We start from the raw sequence: 19,217 nt of genomic DNA, 5'->3' as shown, positions 1-19,217 counted from the left end.
TGAAAATCCAGCCATCATGGGAAGTATTTATGGGGCAAATTGGGTCTTAATGGGTTGTAGGTCATCAACAGCTGAAAGCAAACAAAGAAAGAGAAAGAGAGAAATGAGGCTGACATGCGACAGATGTTGGTATTACTTTTAGTTGTCTGATTCAGAATGTGACACGGGAACCGGGAGGATTTTACATGTGAAAGTTGTTTGATATGCTGGAGCCATGTCAGCAAAGGGAAATGATGCATAATTCTTGGCTCAACAAAAAAAAATGTCTCACATATGGGCCTAACAATTACCAGAACTAAGTCGTACAACCCTGAAAACACTTCAGAGGGATTAGGGTGGTTCAAGAAGACAAAAGAAGTTTTAAGTCCACCGCAGCAAAATCCATTACCCTCTATGGTTTGTATTGTAAACACTATACATGTGCATTGATGCGTGTGTAATAGGAAATGTCCTACTTCTTATGCATTTCAAGACAGTTACAAATTCTGAACTGGTTATCATTGGTTCTTTGGGCTTGAGCTTCTCAATGCTCATAATGGGAGAAAAATAACTCATCACTGCAACTGACTCAGGAATGAAAGTGGCAGGATTGGGATGAGACAAGAAGAAATGAACTGTGACCATCAGGACAGGAAGAAATTTCAATCCTCTATAACCTATGTACAGTTACTGTGACTAATTGCCCTAAATGGCACATTTTGGTATCAACAAATCAGCTCATATTGTCATGCCTGGTTTTTTGGTTACGCTTTGTCTTTTGATTTCAGTCCATATGCCGTGTTCCATGTTTGTCTCCCATGTGTTTTTTCATGTTTTAAGTTCAGGTTTCAGTCACGTTTCTTGTGTTTCCATGTTTTATGTTTGAGTCCATGTGTCATGTTCCATGTGTGCCTTGTGCTTCCATGTATTATGTTCAAGGTTTTTGTCATGTCCTGTTTTATTTTGAAAAGCTTCACTTCCCCTGTGTGCCCTGTTTCCATGTAACTTTGCTTTAAGTTTTCTTGATTACTTTCTCCCTCCAGATGTGTGTCACCTGTGTCTTGTTATCATGTCTATTTAGTCCTTGTCTTCCCAGTCACTGTTGGTCAGAGCGTTGCGTCTTTTCATGTATGTCTGCGGTTTCCCCATGTCATGTCAGGATCTATCTGCCTTGCCTTGATAAGTTTTGCCATGCCATGATTTTGCCTGGAGTTTTTGCCACGGTCTTTTTGTTCATCCTATGCCACAGTAAGTGTGTGTTTTTGATTTTGCTTGTTTGAATAAAAGACAATTGTTTTTGGACCTCCACCACGCCTGCCTGCCCCTTTCTGACTCTGCATCGGGGTTCAGTATATTTCCGCGTCAACGACGCCCGACCCATCCTGACACATATTGTAAAGAGTGAACCGAAGAGCTGGTGGGATCGAGGGGTTTGGACTGGTACCAATGCAATAAACTCCAAACACTGCTTCAGTTCTGTTCAGGTTAAATCCCAGCCCTGATACTTTGTAAAGCCTGGTGTTACTGCCTGGACCTTCGTCCTCTCGAGGTGCCCTACATTTTGATTCCTACAGAAATGACGACTTGCAATGCCAGGAATTCAAGCCTTGAGGGGCAGGTGATATATTTGGACATGGAGCTGCATGTTGCCGAGCCCTGCTGTCCTTCACTGAGGGCGATATGCTGTATTTCAGCAGCGTGTCAGCCCTGATGGCACACTACACCGCAGCAGGACGTCTTGAGTTATTGAAATACGTCAGTATTCATGTAGAACATTTTACCCACAAGCCCCACAGCTTCATACTGTTTAGCAGGTGGGCAAAAAAACACGGGTGGCATGGGTTCCAGTTTGCAAGATGATACATTTTACTTATATTATTTATTATATTTTATTATTATTATATTACATGTATACATATAAAAATATATATAAAACCTTTACAGACTGAGCTGACCCTCACTGGGCAAGTGCTGAGCAACAGTTTACTCAAAATCTCTAACTACAGAATCTTAAGATGAGAGCATTCCTGCTTCTCTAACACCTGCTCTCCAAGTAAAGAATTTGAGAGTTTCTTTCTCCAGTGGCAACCATGACATAAGTAACCAAGCTGACAAAGTTGGGATGTTTAGGATGACCCGAGGGTGATGTCATTTAAGACCTCTGTTTTCACCCAGAAGATACAGGCTCCTCTGTGCACAACCTCCTGTGGGACTGATCTGAGTCACCGGGTTACAGGGCTGGAGCTGGGAGACAGCTGACTGGTGAGTGATTTAGTGCGGATGTGGAACATCAGCCAAACACCACCTCCCTTGGCTTCTGCTTCTGTCTGTACGGGGGAGAAGGTCTGATCAATCCAAACCTCTTCAGCCGTGGGAACTAGGTTCTTCTCTGTGGGAAAATGAGCAGACTTGCTCTTCAGTGTCTACATCTCACTGCTTTTAATCCATCTGATTCATTATGCCACATGTAAAAAAATACCATTGCTTTGAGTAATATGGGTGTTGTTTTAAGAAAAAAAAATTCACGAATAACATACATTTTCACTAACACTAAAAAAATATCAACTGAAAAATACACTGATAAAAATCAAGGCTGATTAGCAAAATGTTTGAAAGATTACAAACATCTGATTCAGTTATTGTCTCAAGTGTTCAAGTGTGTCAAGTGTTGTAAAGGGCTGCCTCAAAGTTTGTGCAGTTCCCTGATTTCCCATATGGCTACTGTCAAAAATTCTACTATAATCTTTATTGCTTCAGGTGTCATTCAAGTAGAGTAATGAGATATCTGTAGTCTTTACGGAGATTGTGATATAAACTGTGATATTAACTTGCAAAACAGACAGGCCATAATGTCTTCATGTTTCCAACCATCTGTTAATCCATATTTTCTTTTCATGTCACTCACTATCTCACTAGCAAGGTTACACAGAGAAACCAGGTTACGTAGGTAATCTGAGTATGTGTTTACATTGTACTGCAGTGACCTTATTATTGCATGTTTAACTGTGTAAGTGAAATGGGACCTCTGTCGATTTTGACGCCACCATTAAAGCCATTGTCCTGCACATGTGTAAACATCAAAAGTCATTTACTAAACTGTTTACATGTGCACTTTGCCAAGAAATCAGCACTCTCCATAACAAATCTATCTGGTGACATCGAGTTTGTCTAAACGTTTACCCTGATTGCATAAACCAGATTTCTTGCTAACACAATGTTTAAGAAAAAAGCCCCAACTAGTTCATGAAGTGCATTTTAATCAACTGACAGGGCCAAACTGATTTGCCAGGTTCCTACACATGACAGAGAGGTGTGCAGATGTATGAAAAAATAACATTTTATAATTGCCAGAGTATGGGGAAATACTGTTTTAAAGTTCTAACATACATACAGTATAACCTGTGACTTTAAATGCCTGTCATCTCACATATATAATTGTGCATATGTCTTTTTTTTTAATTTAGCTCTGTAAAATGAGCAGAATTATGTTTGTTCATGGACTGACAGAGTCATTACAACATATATCAAGCTGAGCTCATAATCTAATTAAATAATGAAATTAAAGTCTGGAAAAAGAAGATGAAACTGATCATGTGTGAGAAGGCTGTTTTGCTCCTAGATTATATTCACCACAGACCTAAACCACACAGCGAGGCCTGAGGGCTTCTGTGGAAATCTGCACTTTAATCTTTGTGTTTCTTTATTTTCCATTTGTTCCTATCTGCCCACCACTCCAGGTGTTGGGGGGGAGTTCTTCACTTTGAACTCCAGAAGGGCCTTTTCCTGACTGTGTTCAAACATGCTGGGACATCCCACCTGTCTCCCTGCCCTCTCCTATTTGCCACAAACCCCCTCCTTTCCCTATTCCTCCACCACCACCACCACTACTCCTCCCCCTCTTCCCTCCTAAAACACTGACTGAAACATTTTTGTCTTTACATCCTTGCCCCAGCAATTATCCCCCTTCAAAGACAGGGGAAAAGTAACACAGAGAGGCAGGATGTGTTCTCATGCATTTACAGGTAGTTGTAGGTAAGTTACTGCTCACTCTTTAAAGTTTTACTGTAATTATGCAGATACCACAGTAGGAATAAAGCAGGAGTTCTGCCTGGGAACCACTGAAAACCATGTTTAAGGCTTTTTAAGAGAGATTACCAGTTGTTGCTAGACACAAGTGGTGTTTTTCTAAAGCGCACAACAGAAAATTTCACTCCTTTTAACTTGAGTTCGACCCATAAAACAAGACAAAGATATTTTACAGATGAACCAACTTACAATGCAACCAGTGCTAGTGTTAAATGTCTTACACTGCTATGTGTTTTGTCAATGACCCTCCTTAGGATGGAAAAGGCATTCAGAACATCAGTAGATACAAAGACACTACCCTTAAATTTGGAAAGCATACAGTTTTTATGGTATTATTATTATTGCAGCTTAGGGCAAGATGATCTGTCATCATACCTCTTCTTTGATGGGGACATTTTTAATTAATTACTGAAAAAAACAAACTGAACAAACAGTCAAATAAAAAAACACAAAACAACGCAGTGTAGTTTAACTTGAGACCTTTCATGTGGCTGCAGTCAGACAGAAGCTTCCTTCTTATCGGCAGTAAGTGACACGAATGGCTGACAGCTGATATTCAACTGTATGCAATAAGTAAACTGTAGTGGTGACGTGGGAAATGGTAATTTTAATTTTAATTCTGCCCATGTTCTGCATACTTTCTCATAAGAAAATTATCCCAAAAATGTACTGGGATGCTATAATTCACTGTTATCGCTTTCTCAAACTTTTTACAGCTCAAACTTGTATCTGAAGTGCAAATGCTGGAAAGTGTGGAGTGGGCAAGCCTCAGCTGCCTGCTCAGAAGAACAAGGCGACTTCTCGTCTTTCGATGCCTCAAGCCAAACACGACAACTTTAAACATTAAATTAAGTCGCAAGCCAGGATATGAGGATCCTGCAGCAGGGTTTAATGAATGTAAAACAAAAGCGCACCTAGGAGCAAAAACCCTGAATGTTCGCCAATACCCAGCAGAACCACTGGAATAAAGCTCATCACAAAGTTCAATCTAACTTTGAAAAAAGCCTAACCTTCAATCGGCAGAGCAGCGGGAGTTTGCTGCTCTTCTTTTAGCAGCCAGGCCCGCTACTGAGCTGCATCATGCTCTCACTCATTGCCATTATCATTCACAAAGTCAGTATGAGGCATGCATTATAGATGAGACACATCTTCTCAGCTACATTGCAGACAACAGAGGATGTGCAGCTATCCCCACTGATAATGCATATGACTTTTACCACCTATCTCTGCAGATACACACACTTAATAGCTTCAGCCGTCAGTCATACTAACTTGGTAATATCTCCTGTGAATAATACATGAGCAAATACTCATTTCTATGTTTCAAACAGACACAAGATCCTAATTCTGTGAGCAGACCAGTGAAGAGATAAAATAGGATAAGACTGGGTGCACCTACCGCATATAGCGATCCACCGTAGATACAAGCTCCTGTAGTGACAGACAGATAAAACAGAGGGAGACAAAGAAATATAGCATTAGCATTAGAGTCCAGTCATGGTCACACCTTTGGTAGTGATATGTCATCAAACTGTTTTTGTCAGGGATTATGTAAATGTGCCATTATAATTCCTGGAGATGCTCAGGTCAGACAGTAGATCAGCCTCATGAAAGATGAGAAATCAATTCCCTTCAAAGTCTAGGATGTGAGTTCCTGTAAGCCCTTAGTGTCAAGGGTGTCGCTGTGCATGGTCAAACTCTGAATTCAGTCAATAATCTGTGCAACACAGAAAAATGTTAAGGGGATTCGATTCTGAATCCCAGTGAATCAAATATGTAAAAAGTCACGGACATAAAGCAAAGCTATGAAATTACCACACTTTAAAACGTCTTGTTACATTAATTCAGATGTCATTAAATCATACATGATCATAAATATTCAGGAACCAACTGGACGATGCTGATTGTGCTAATTGAAATTTATCAGTAAGGTTCATTTTCAGCATCTGAATTGAAAGGTCTTGACTAAGCAAACTCGCCTTACTGTCCTCTCAACTTCTTCTGAATTCTCCCAACTCAGCTGAACAAACGAGACACATCCGCATTTTAAAGTCTGCTTGCTCAAATGCCATGGCCTGCTCAGGTGCCCAGCCATACTGTCTCTGTTTTCTCTAAATCCATCCATAACATCAGACATGCAACTGAGACTTCTCACATAAGAACACACACCCAGCCCAAAACACTCTACCTATGCAGAGACTGAAGACAGAATAATCATATCCATACACTTAATCTAAGCCAAGAAGTTAAGTATGTGTGTGCAGGTAAATCTCAGGGGTTATCAGATCAGGTTCAAAAATTTGTTTAGCCTACCAGAACTAATTCCCTATTTAGCTACACAAACAGTCAACGCTGCCTTCCAAAGCTAAAGATACCAAGCAGTTTCTGGCCTGGTGATACAATGTGTATCATGATACACGGGTCCTGATTCAATATACTGAGAAAAATATCTACTGTATACGGTACACTGAAAGGCATTACTCTCAGTGTAAATCCAACCAACACACATTCAACACAACCTGCTAATGCTTGAACTAACTAGCACTATTTGGCTTCTCGAAATTCCTCTGTAGAAAACAGTCAGTTATTACTTTGAAAGAAAACTGTCACCACATCATCTATCAGTGCTTACTAGAATTTTGCTAACGCATGCAAAAATCTCTCAGGTAAATATTCTTACAAAATCAGTCATTTTTCTGACAACACCAACAATAATGATCTAACTTCATAATAGAAATACCTATTTCATATCCTTAACCTAACAGGGTCTTTAAGAAAAAAGTACTTTCACATGTGGTACCCCAGCACCTCACAACCCCCCCCCCAATCAGCTCTTCAGTACTATCTCTTGTTTTGTCTTCCAACTCCTTTGAGCACGTATCCATATTCAGTACATCACAAGCACTTGATATTTAGGCTTCTGGAAATTTTAAAGCTAGGAAATATGCAACCATTAGACAGAAATGGGAGGGCACTGGTGATTATCTCTGCTCAATTTGAAGGCTAAATGCTAGGAAAATGCATACAGACACATGTCTCAGCCCAGTCTGAGGTCTGAGCCTCTCAAAACCAGACTGGTGAAATCTGAAACACCTCAGGGGGAAAGTACAGCGAGAGGTAAACATTTACCATAACGATACAGGTCCACAAAACAAGAGTGGTCTTAAAGTTACAGTTGTATTCTCATACAAGATGTCCAAGAGCAAGTCTGTCTGTTGTCAATACTGCTGCTTCATGATGTTGTCTTTTTATCTCTCTGCATGGGAGAAAAACTCCTGCAAAATATAATCGAGCACCTTAATCAGTTTGTGGCAGATGTACAGAAGTGGTTTTACACTGCACTTCCACTGCTAAAGAAAACAGTGTCCAAGAACCGTTTAACACCACAGGTTTTAATCAACTGTTAACACTGTGTTGGACTCTGAGGCATTAGTTAACACACCAAAGATGAGCAAGTCTGTTATTTTATCTCTCTATAATAAGAGCGAGTATGAACTCAGTGTAACCCAGATGTGTGTTCCTGACAGATAAGAAATGTTGCTCATATTTCAGAAGACCATTTTCACAAGATGATTCTTAATTAATGACATCTCAAAATATCAGACACTGTTTTCTTGCAATCAATGTCTCATCACTTAATTATAACCATGGTTGAAATGGAGTGGTCCTGTTATCCTTGAAAAAAATTGGCATCAAAGAACATCACAAAAAAATGCGAAAGTACGCAAAGTAAGTCTATCTACATATTTTATTACTGCTGTTTATTTTACGAAATTACATAATGAAGTTGTGATGGTGATATCAAGATTTTTAATCATGAACCCTCAAGATGACATGCAACCGTGACAACTCTCAGGTTCTGTGGAGAAACAGAAGGAAGAACCCCATCGCTCAGAAGCCCCCAACTCAGAGAGCCCATAGAGGATTATTGCATCAATTATACATTAAGTGTTTGTGATGCTGGGAAAACAGCACCTGTCTTCAAAATAACATTTATCCCGTTATTGTGTTTGTATCACAGAAAACTGACGTGGCGATTTACAGGAGAAAAGACATCTGAACTGAAAGCATGGGTTTCAGTTTTGTTGAACACTTTTTATGCTTTTTTTCAGCTATTGTATTGAATATGTAATGCCTTACAATGAAATAAAAACCTATAGACATTTTACATGCTGTTGTAACAACAGTTCAATGTGTCCTCCACATTTAAAACAGCATGTTTAGTCTGAAATTAACTGAGTCCAAACATCTTTGGACCTGCGAATCACCAAATCAATGCGGTCAAATTTTGAAGTGGATCCTTACTTCCCTCAGATATACAGTATTCACAGTCATTGTCACCCAAAACCAACCTCCTGGGAGAGTTACAATGGCTATAATCAGGTGTGTTCAGGAATAATATTCCTGCAGATGCTCACAGCCACGTTCAACAGTGACAACCGCAAAGGAATCTGAACTGAAACGCAACATGTGAGATAGACTTGCCATCACTCCTGACTTTTGTCCAGGGAAGTCCTCTCTTCATCTCACCATCCATCCATTCCACCGAGCCGAACTTAATGTCAATAACATTTCAATTTTTATAACTATCTCACTCTGCTTGCCAACGCCAACGTGCTCTCTTCTCAGCAGAAGGAGGCAAAGGAATATCTTGCTGCGTAAAAGTTTGAATTTTATTGAAGCAAGTGCTGCCAAGCAGATTGGATGCATGCCGAGATGAGAGAGAATCCTAATGATTTTGGTAAAAACAAAACAAAAAAAGTCTGGAGTCAAATTCTGCTGCTGCATGTAAGCACTGCAACTTTGACCTTCCTGTTTTCAGCATGCAGTCTGGTTCTTCTCCGCAGGTAAGTCGGCTGTGATATTAACAAGCCTGAGTTTGATGAGGAATAAAGAGTAAACTTGAATGGGTCAGTTCAGTAACAGGTGCACAGACCTGCTTTAGATTCTGCTCCTGACAGCGTTGTGCATTACAACTCCTCTGATGGGAATACTGTAGCTGTGCATGGACAGACTTTTTAGATTTGATGCAGAGTTATTAATATCTAAATGGAAAAGAGGCCATGAAAAGGATCCCATTCAAGGACATGTATGGTGGTAAAGCGAAACTGCAGAACAAGACACAAAACAAGTTTATTTCAAGTGAATACTTTCTGTTCAGATTCCTTTATAGTTTGTGTGAGCATCTGCAGAATTATCTGCCTGGATAATTGTATTTCTGAGGCAAGTTCTTGAAATTATGCCAGCCTGACTGTTCTTTGGAGTGGACTTTCTCAAACTGATTCTGACTGATGGAGGGCACTCATTCAGAAATTTCATCTAATGAATGTTGCTGCAAATCCTCAAGTTGGAATGACACAAATTTAAACCTCTGTCCTCATTCCTGGGAAGCTCCTAGAGTCCTTGAGGGACATCATTGACAACTTGAGGAATAAGTTACATTTATTTTAACTAACAGAGAAAGTAAACCAGTAGCCTGGCAACGACTTTCGGTCCCCTTCAAGATGTCCGTCTGCAGCCTGAACAGATGTACGATTCAATCCAAAGTAGCCAACATGGAAAGCTGATCAAATTTGTATCTGTAGCTCTAATGTGAGTGTGCATGGTGGTCCCTGATAACCCCTGACCCACATAACAACCTCAACAACTGGTATAGTGAAAATTCCAAAATACTAACCATGTATCCCACTGGTGACGGTGAGGATCCCGACCAGAGTGCCAACAAATATCCACCATCCACTCATGGTCGCAGCCAAAAAAGGACTTAAATCCAAATCCAGTCGGAGAGAAACGCGCGATGTGTTTGTGTTTATCCCTTTAGCTCAAATGAAAGCAGTTCTCGCTGAGCATTACTGATGTACCGGTGTACGAGGTAACAACGAGGAAAGAGACAAGAATCTTTGAACGGAGCGGGAGCGGAGTGGAGAGACGGAGCGCCCTGTGTCCGACTCCCGAGCGCTGCGCTCCGGGCTGGTATGCGGCGCAGTCCCGAAACCTGGAGAAGTGTCCACCGCCTGCTCACAACTCTGCCGGACGGGCGCAAAACTCTGCCAATTGCTTTTTGTTGTTATTTTAAAAAAAAAAAAAAAAAGATCACCAGATGTAAGGTGGATTTGTCCTCTCCCGAGCAGCAGAAGCAGCAGCCGGGACGCTTTTTTAAAAGCCGAGGCGCATGACGACGGGAGACGGAGTTTGAAGCGGCCGGACTTTGAGCGCTCCTGCAGCGGTGTTTGGAGTCACTTCAAGCGGAGCAGCGATCTTCTTCTCCTCGAACCCCCGACTCCCTCTACTTCTTCTTCTTCTTCTTCTTCTTCTTCTTCTCCTCCTCTTTCTTGTTAGTCCTCCCCTCCTCTCTTCAGAAGGACGCCCCACCTCTCCGCTGCTGCCCCCCTCCACCTCCACCACCCACCTCGCAGATATAATCACACATGATGGGGACTGTGCTCCGCGGGGATTAAAACACAAGCGAGAGAATGCGTTATTTTTCAGGGGAATTTTGGAAATGAATGAATATAAGATCATCAGAGAGATTCATCACTTTAATCCCATTCAGGAAATCTGAGGTTTTCAGAAATGATGTATTGCTGATTTTTGCCACGACTTTGTAAAGCTCTGTGGAGTTCACTTTATCGTACTCGGCCAAACTTTAATTCTATCTGTGGTGTCTTTGTAATAGCCTGTTCCTGTTGTATAGCTTTAGGGACTTAGAGTCTGTGGTACTCAACAGCCTACTTACTTTTTCTAAGATTTTAAAGCGTGTTTATAGTGACCTTAACTTACTTTATGGTGTTTTTATCCCCTGCTTTATCATTATTAGTCTCCTGTAGGGAGTTTATGGTGACCTTATCTCATCTAATGACATTTTATCCACAGTAATGTGCCTTATTATAGTCTTATCCTATGCCTACATATAACTATATCTAAATGTCTGGTGACTTTAGGGTGATTGCGTATATTGCTCTAGCACTTATATGCCATATATATATCTATAGAATTATTCAAATGGATTCAAGACACTTCAAGATAATTGTCAGTTGAGTTGAAGAGTTGAAAAACCTAAATTCTTCCCACAAAATTATGCTTAGTTTTTAAACTTTTCCTACAGTACATTTTCCTCATATAACACTGGACAGTTTCATTATCCAGGCCTATAAAGTGACTTGAATTCCTTCCAGCTCACAGACATTTGCTGTTTTAACATACCTATAGGGACTTTAGAGGTTTTGCAGAGTAGTTATGGTGGTTTTTATTTGAAAAAATGTAAGCTTTCTTGAAGAATTTTCTCCTATTAACAATATCTGTAGAGGGGTTAAAAAGTCTGTAAATAAACATGCCTGGGAGAAACTGATAAGCATATCAAAATGATAAAAGACTTCTACTTTTTACATTTTTGTTCTATACAAAGCCAAGACTTCTGGTTGACTTGTTTTTCATAGTAGTAGTACTGCAGGGTATTTAATGCAGCTGGTATCTGTGTATATATATATATATAGTGTGGAGTAGGATGTCTGCAGCCCTCTCTCTCTCTCCGAGTGTAATGTTTAATCGGAGGGAGTGTAGAACCGAGATTCCTCAGTGTCACATGGCAGTAACCTGATCTCCACTCAGCCCTTTTGTCCTCTGCCAAAAACAGGGATCAGAATCAGTTCTGACTTTGAATAAGCTTTCTTTCTTCTGCTTTAATGCTGCTGCTGTCTGCACCCTGCAGCTATTTATAACAAGGAGCCAGTGACGCACTGGAAGATTTAAAAATTTGGGTAAACCTTGACCTCTGGCCTGTGATCCTGGCAACATGACCAGAAATCAGTCAGATTAATTCATATTTTCCCTGAAATTTTGTTACCATCATCATTTTGACACCTCACACCGAGCTGAACTCAGACATACTTCATTCTCACAAATTTGATAAAGAGGGCAAACTGAAGTAAGGTGGGTTCACCCTCATATGTCTGTGGTTATGCACATAAAGACATTTTCATGGTAATAAGAAAATGCTAAATACCATAAACTGAGTCTTATTATAAAATATATTCATGGCTGGTGCAAGGGCTCAACAACCAAATGGAAGATATTTCTTTTGTACAGTTTTACTTTCCATCATTAATTGTGCTTTTTAATCAGTGTTATTGAAAGTTACACTGAATGAAATTATTACAATGAAACTGTGTAACAATGTGTTTCTCAGATGTTGTGAACCTTGAGGGAGATTGCATGATAGGGAAAAAAGGAAGACGAAAGACAGGAAAGGAACAACAGCCTACCGGTTTGTACTACTAACAATTCCTGTTCCTGGAAAAGAGGTCACCATCTTCAGGACTGTCCGAGATGCAAAAGGTAGACAGAATTAACAAAAGTAAAATTACAATATGGAAAATCAGAATGACAATACAGCAGATGGATTGCAGGCATTTATGGGCAACACAGGCCTGTAAGAATTACAACAAACAACTTTTACGTAGCCCCTGCTTGTTAACAGGAAACTCACTGAAGTCAATTTCGTCATTTGTACTATTTCCACAATTTTCATTGCCTCTCTCTATAGTCTCTGTTCTCCCCTCGCTACTGCCAAATCCTATTACATTAGCTGCTGCAGCAGCCCGATATCCCCACGGGGACCAATAAAAGTTGCAACTAATCTCAATCCTACACTGAATATCAACCTGCACAGCATCAGGATGAGGGGTTTGTTGTGTAATTGACTGCACTAATTCCATACACACACACAGTTTGAAAAGATGGTTTGGGACATCAAAGATCACATGTTACCTTCCCAAAGACAAGCCTGTTGGCAGCAGCTTTTTCTGTTGTTTGTTTGTTTGTTTGTTTGTAAGAGTAGATTCTGAGTCTTACAGGCTGGGTAGACAGTTACAAGAACATTAAGGTAATATAAACCACAAGACAGGTTCAAATAACTTGTTTAATTTCAGACTTCTAATCCAAAATATGAGCTGATACAGATGCCAATCAGCTGTGAAAACAGCTGAAGGGGCTTTAACTGCAGGACTATAATCAATGATAAACTGGCCTAATCTCATCACTGTATGCTACAGTTTTATTTGTGATGAAATCGTCCAGTGAAATACTGCTGCATTACCATTAATTTCCCTCACTGGGTAGACCAGGTGGCACTTTTCAAGGCCATTCAGACATTTTTTGTTTTTTTAAATACCAGCAGGAGCCTCAGTGCACACGCATTTACTGTATTGACGGTCGCAAGTTTGTAAGTTGTGAAAGTCCATCGAGTGTTGCACAATTACTGAGTCATTATAATTTGTGAGTATTAGGAGAGAAAAAAACTAAAAATTTCTCCTGTGATAAGGATGTGATTGTAGGAGCAACAGGTTGCAGGAAGCCTTCATTCAGGGTCAGCAGCACAGGCAATGATCAATGCTGCCTCCTGGCGTTTAAGAGGCGATACTGCACCTGATTTTACCAAATGCTGTAATATGACCATCAAAAGGCTAAAAGAATGTGGACACATCAACACTGCAGCCATTCCAAAACTGTAAACACTAACCTGTTCCTATAGCAGCTTCCACACTTCTGCTTTCAGACTTTGCACCAAATATTACAACAAGACTGCAATGATTTGTTCCCTTTCAGACTGTAGACTGTCAGTGAGGTCCAACTAGATGTTGGCTGATGACAGGGTCCATCTCAGAGTCAGTGATTCAGTTCATCCCACAAGTGTCGAATAGCGTTGAGGTCAGGGCTTTGTTCAGACTAGTCAAGTTCATCCACACCAAACTGAGAAAACAACTCCTTTATGGAGCTGGCTTTGCATATGAGGACACTGCCGTGTTTGAACACAAAAGCAACAAAGGTTAAAGCACATCATTGGCAAAAATATTATTTTACAATTTAACATTATTATTTCTCTTCATTAGGACTAAAGCCAATAAAAATAATACCACACCAAAAGTACACAAAAGTAAGTGGGCACAGGTGCCAAAAAATACTTTGGATCTTTAAAACATTTTACTAACAATGAATTTGGCTGTTGCCCATCCAGGATAATACTCAGGGTTGTGTAACTATTCTGAGCTTCCTGTGACCACCACCATCCAAGACAGGAGGTATTACACCCAGAAACCATTTCCTTTGTTTGAGACCATTCAATGTTTGCACTACAAGCCTGTACATAATCAGATCATGTCATGTTCAAGCATGTTTGGAATTAATGCATCTCATTCACATTGAGATACATTATAAAAATATTCATATTTTAAAAGGTTTTAGAAATCAATGGAAAGAATTTATAAAGAGAGGAAATGAATTCTGAAAAGCCATGAGGTAAACTGTTTAAACATGTCACACTGTGCTACAAAAATTGCTCTGGATGAGGATACGTTTTAATAGGCCTTAAACCAGACTCCAGTCTCCTTTCACCCTCCAAGGACTTTTATTTTTTTTTATTTATTTTTTTTTTTAAACAATCAGTCGTACGACTCTGGAGTCCAACTCAGAACAGATACTTTATTCAGTACAGCGAATATATACAATCTGAGACCCGTCATTCTGCCGCCTCCCCAGCTGGTTTCGGTAAAAAGTCTTCACTCTTGAACCACAAAGCTTCACTGGTGTGACTGGCAATGATCGCCCGCTCGATGAAAGGTCCTAAGGGGAGAAAAAGGACAAAAGGAAAAGAGAAAGTGTCATCACTCAGAGCTTGTTTTAATGTGGTGAAAAGATGAGGTGTGACGTCAAAAGAAAATTTCTAAAACGCTTTTCAAAACAGCCAAAGAACAATCTACAAGATGATGCTGTGAGACAGGAAGAAACATTTGCATGCATCAGACTTAAACAAAACAGAAAGTACTTATAAAACTTATACCGTAGTTAGGTCAAGTGGACTTTCCAAAGCCAACAATAATATTTTTAAATTTAGCTGTTCTACACTTCGTTCAGGCTGCTCTCTCTCTTTGGCATTACGACAGGAATGTAAGCTATTTCCATTACTGATTAACATAGTATCATTTTCGATTAACTGCAGGGCTGCAACTAACCATTATGCACACTACCAGTTTATCTGCAGTAATAATTAATCTCTGTGAAGTCTATAAAATGTCGAAAATAGCAAAGAATACCACTATATTTTCCCATGTAAAGACTTCAGATGTTTTGTTTTGTATGACCAAGACCGCAAAAGTCCAAAGATATTTAGTTTAGTATCACTTAGGACAAAGAAAGCACACAATCCTCAACCCTGAGAATCTGAAACCTGAAAGCTTTTCCTTTAAAATGACTTAAACAATTATTCAGTGGTCAAAATAATTGCAGTGAAAATAGCACTAAGAGCAACATGAGACTGAACAATAACACACAGTTCAGCATTTCTGTAAAGCATGGATGTAAAAATTTGTTGTGAGGAGTTACTCAGAACATAAAACCAGTCAGAATCTCCCTGGATAACAATGTTAAGAATAAAAAATAAGGAGCTTGAAAACTTTTAATACATCTGAGGCTGAGCATCAGCTTGGATGAGATTATGTTAAACAGCTGCCTTCAATCTCTCTCACCCACTCATCCTGTATTTCTCTTTTTTTATTTGAAAACATACACAAAGTCCCCGCAGTCCTTTATTTCTCTCATAAATTCACTTCTAACTTGCTTATGAATAGTTAATTCAGCAGCGTTTTCCCTCTTGTCTATTATTTCCTGCATTCAGGTCTTTATTTATCAGCATATGGTTCGTGGTTTTCTCATGAATAATCCCCCTAAGCCCCTTGGGGTTTTTCTTTGCCTCACCCACACATTGCATTTCTGTGCTCTTTTCTCAGTTTTAAGCATGAAGTTTCTTCTCATTTATGCCCACACTGCAGCCATTAGCTTCTGTCCAAATGACTCTTTAAAAGACATCAAAGGACACAAAAGGGAAAAACCTCAACTATTCATACAGCTAATTCAGGTTAAATATAAGTGTTCTAAATATCAACATGTTCTGGACCTTGATCTCTGCGGGCAGAGGAAATGAAATTCTACTCAGAGCCCTTGTGCATTTTTTGTCAGGGAGGTGATCTGCTGCATAATGTTTACTGGCACAATCACAAAAGAGGGCTCTCTGCTGACAGAGTTCAGAGAGGCCCAGGTGGCTCGGCTCGACGCACCACCTTCGTCACCAAATGCTGCTCGGCTATGAAAATTGCAGCGCTAGAACAGAGTTTTACTCCATTACTGTAGTGCAGAGGATGCTGTCCACAGCCGGGTGGATGCTGCAGAGCAGTTACACTTTCAGGGTGTGCAGTCCCAAGGAGGACCACCCAGGAAAAAAGTGCACCAACTAAGGTTCACTGCGAACACTTTAAACTGGAGCATCTGCTGCGAGTGCAGTCACAGAGTGAAAAACTTCAATGACTTCAGCAAAGGAAGTTTCCTTTTTGGCCTTTTTTAACATGCTATTGCACTTTCCTGAATAAAAAACTGGCTCTATTTCTTTTTTAAATGTTGTGTCACATCTAAATCCACAGTTAATAACGGGATAAGATTATTAATGCAGATTTAACCACTGTCTGTTGATGTTGTTTATGTTACATGACTTTATACGAAAAAGCCTAATTTCTACTTTTCTCTTTCCGTACTTGTGCTTTCTTTCATCAAAATTAGAAGTGACATTTTTACATGGGCCGGCGGGAGATGAAGCACATTATGCTTTAACACAGGAGTGATTTGAGAGTCTGGGTATCTTCTTTGTATGACAATAGCTGTTGGCCATGCAGTTCTGCCTGCTCATAAACTGGACTACATCGTTTTCCTGCATAATTCAAAACGGGAGCCAATTTTATTTCCTGGTAACAACAGTATGTTAATGAAAGAAGTATACAAGTGAAGCACAAAACAAAACAACAGTAACCACATCTGAAAACACACCAGCAGTAGTGGCAATATGGCCCTCAAGAGAGACTTAAATGATGAAGTGGAGAGTTCTTGATATGAGAGTGTCGCGCAGGGCCACCGGTTTTAAAACAACCTCAATCAGCGATACTGAAAGCACTGCAGTTTACTTCCAAGGGGCCACTGTTAAGGACGTTTTATCTCACGACTTCAGAATCAATTAAATTATAGATCATTTAAGCCTCTCTTGCTAATGATGGTCCATTAGCTGATGATTACACTCTTGCATCTTAATATTGAACAGAAAGTGAAGCAAATGTGCAGAGATCTGAAAAGAATTAACTCTAAAAAAGACTGAATTTCTTAACATACCAGCACTGTGAAGAGCACAGCTGTGCAGTCTGGGGTCACTTGCATTCAGTGTTTAAAAGGTGTTTTTATTTCCAAGCTTTAATGTCTTCCTTGACTACCAGCAGGTAAACTTCGGCAAAATTTGAAAGCTTTTTCTCCCGAACAACCATTCTGGCAAATAAAAATCAATCAGCGATATGTTGTTCCATCTTGAAGAGCTGTCAAAAAAAAGGTTCATCTGCAGCTTCTGGCAGAAGAAGGCCAACTCTGAAGTCATTTAACATCAGTGGCTGCACTGCTGTGTTGTTTTGATGGGCTGGTGTTGGTGAACATACCCATGTCGGCTGGTCGGTGGGAGCAAACGTCAGTCAGGATTGTTTGCAGGTTGGCGAAGATGTGTTCTTTGGGCATGTCGAGCTGTGCAAACAAGAGAACATAACTTAAAATACTGCTACTATCACTAAACAAAATGTGTTTTGCTTAATAATATTCACTTTGTCCCTTGCTGAAATATTTTTTGCATGAAACCAACTACAGACATGATGTGCTGCCCTCAAACACTGCACTCTGCAGCGCTTTGCAGAGACGTACCGTGGCGATCTGGGTCCTAACATAGCAGTCACTCTCCACCATGTATTCATGACCTGTTTTAAACAACTCCAACATCTTGACGATGTGGACGCCGACTGAGCCTGAGCGTCAACAGAGAGAGAGAGACAGAGAAAAGAACCGCTTCAGCACCGATATCCTTTGTGGCCTTGAATATATTTATACTTCGTTATCTTGAAATGCTGTAAGTGTTTCTGCAGTAAAACCATCAGCTGCTGAATGGGCAATAATAAGAGATATGGTACAATGCAAATAAGAGAACTTGTCCTCCTTATCACAGACTGGCAAGAAAACAGCTTTAACTTTTGTGAAGGAAAACAGGTTTTAAATCCTAATACCTCTGAGCTCAGCTTACCTCTTTTGGCCTTGGGAAACTTCTTCCTCAGCTTGTCTTTCAGCGGTGCAAGCTTCAGCAGTATATCTGGGACTGCTAGATAGGTATCTGCTGAAATCTTGTCATCTAAGACCTGGGAGTGAACCAAATGTGATCAGATTTAAGCTTCAAGACTCTTGCAGGAAGTCTAAGTGACATACAGATACACACTGACAGAGTCTGAGCTGCACACAATGAATTGAACAGTTATTGGCCGATTAACAAGCTGAGGCTGATGTATGAGCCTGTGTAACGATTTATCATTTGTGTTGGATTTTCTGATGAAAATTCACATCATGTTGATGATTTTAGCAACCAGTAAATAAATCAGTAAACATGACATACATCAGCTGTCTGATTTCTTTGTACATAATTTATCTGCCTCACACTCAGAATTGTATTGAAACTGAGGCAAACTTCCAGTAGCTGCAAGACAAAATCAACTAGAAATTCGCTTAACAATAAAACAAACTTCAGTTTAACAGCTTGGAGATGGAGATCAAATGAGTTTATAGCAGCTTTTTAAAGTGAAAGATTACCAGGCAGCAACATTAATTTGTAAGATGAAATTTTGAGGAAGATAAAGCAAAACGGTTAGCGCTAAATAGTATATTGCATACAGCTGCCAGATACACAAACACTTTTATGCCCTCTGCCATCACCTTAACTATGAGGAGAAGGCAACATTAGCACATATACACATTCAATTTATTTATATCTTAACTTTTTAAATTTACTTTTGTCTTGTTTTCCAATTGCAAAAAGTTAAATAAAAATACAGTGAAAACTGTAGAAGAAGCCTTCTCCCCTGCCTCAGAAACAACCAGCACAATGCCTTACACCTCGTCTACACCGACCATGTCGGTAAAAGCAGCACATCAGCAGAGCAACAGCAGCAGCTGCAGTCCACTGTCAGTGTCAATGATGGCTCCATCCAGCCACAGTCTGATGTGCACAAGGTTTAAACTAAGACATTACAACCTTCGCT

General features: G+C 39.9%; 1 protein-coding gene and 1 long non-coding RNA gene across 2 annotated transcripts in view; both read right to left on the bottom strand.

Moving 5' to 3' along the window:
• Positions 1 to 986: 986 nt before the first annotated feature.
• LOC124057531 lies at positions 987 to 10,371 on the bottom strand. The gene is made up of 3 exons (XR_006843119.1): positions 9,743 to 10,371; positions 5,465 to 5,496; positions 987 to 2,306 (listed from the first exon to the last, which is right to left on the bottom strand). It is a non-coding gene; the product is annotated as an uncharacterized LOC124057531 (long non-coding RNA).
• Positions 10,372 to 14,521: 4,150 nt separating this feature from the next.
• mrpl1 (mitochondrial ribosomal protein L1) overlaps positions 14,522 to 19,217 on the bottom strand; it is a 10,999-nt gene continuing 6,303 nt past the window's right edge. The window contains exons 8-11 of the mRNA XM_046386136.1: positions 18,212 to 18,323; positions 17,839 to 17,939; positions 17,583 to 17,664; positions 14,522 to 14,682 (exon numbers count right to left, since the gene is read on the bottom strand). Of these exons, the coding sequence (XP_046242092.1) occupies positions 14,579 to 14,682; positions 17,583 to 17,664; positions 17,839 to 17,939; positions 18,212 to 18,323 (399 nt within the window). The 3' untranslated portion in view covers positions 14,522 to 14,578. The remainder of the gene's footprint in view (positions 14,683 to 17,582; positions 17,665 to 17,838; positions 17,940 to 18,211; positions 18,324 to 19,217) is intronic.

The sequence above is a fragment of the Scatophagus argus genome, chromosome 4 (assembly GCF_020382885.2).
Source record: "Scatophagus argus isolate fScaArg1 chromosome 4, fScaArg1.pri, whole genome shotgun sequence".
NCBI classification, from domain to species: domain Eukaryota; kingdom Metazoa; phylum Chordata; class Actinopteri; family Scatophagidae; genus Scatophagus; species Scatophagus argus.
The sequence above is the reverse complement of the archived record's forward strand: the minus strand, read 5'-3'. Positions and strand labels throughout refer to the sequence as shown.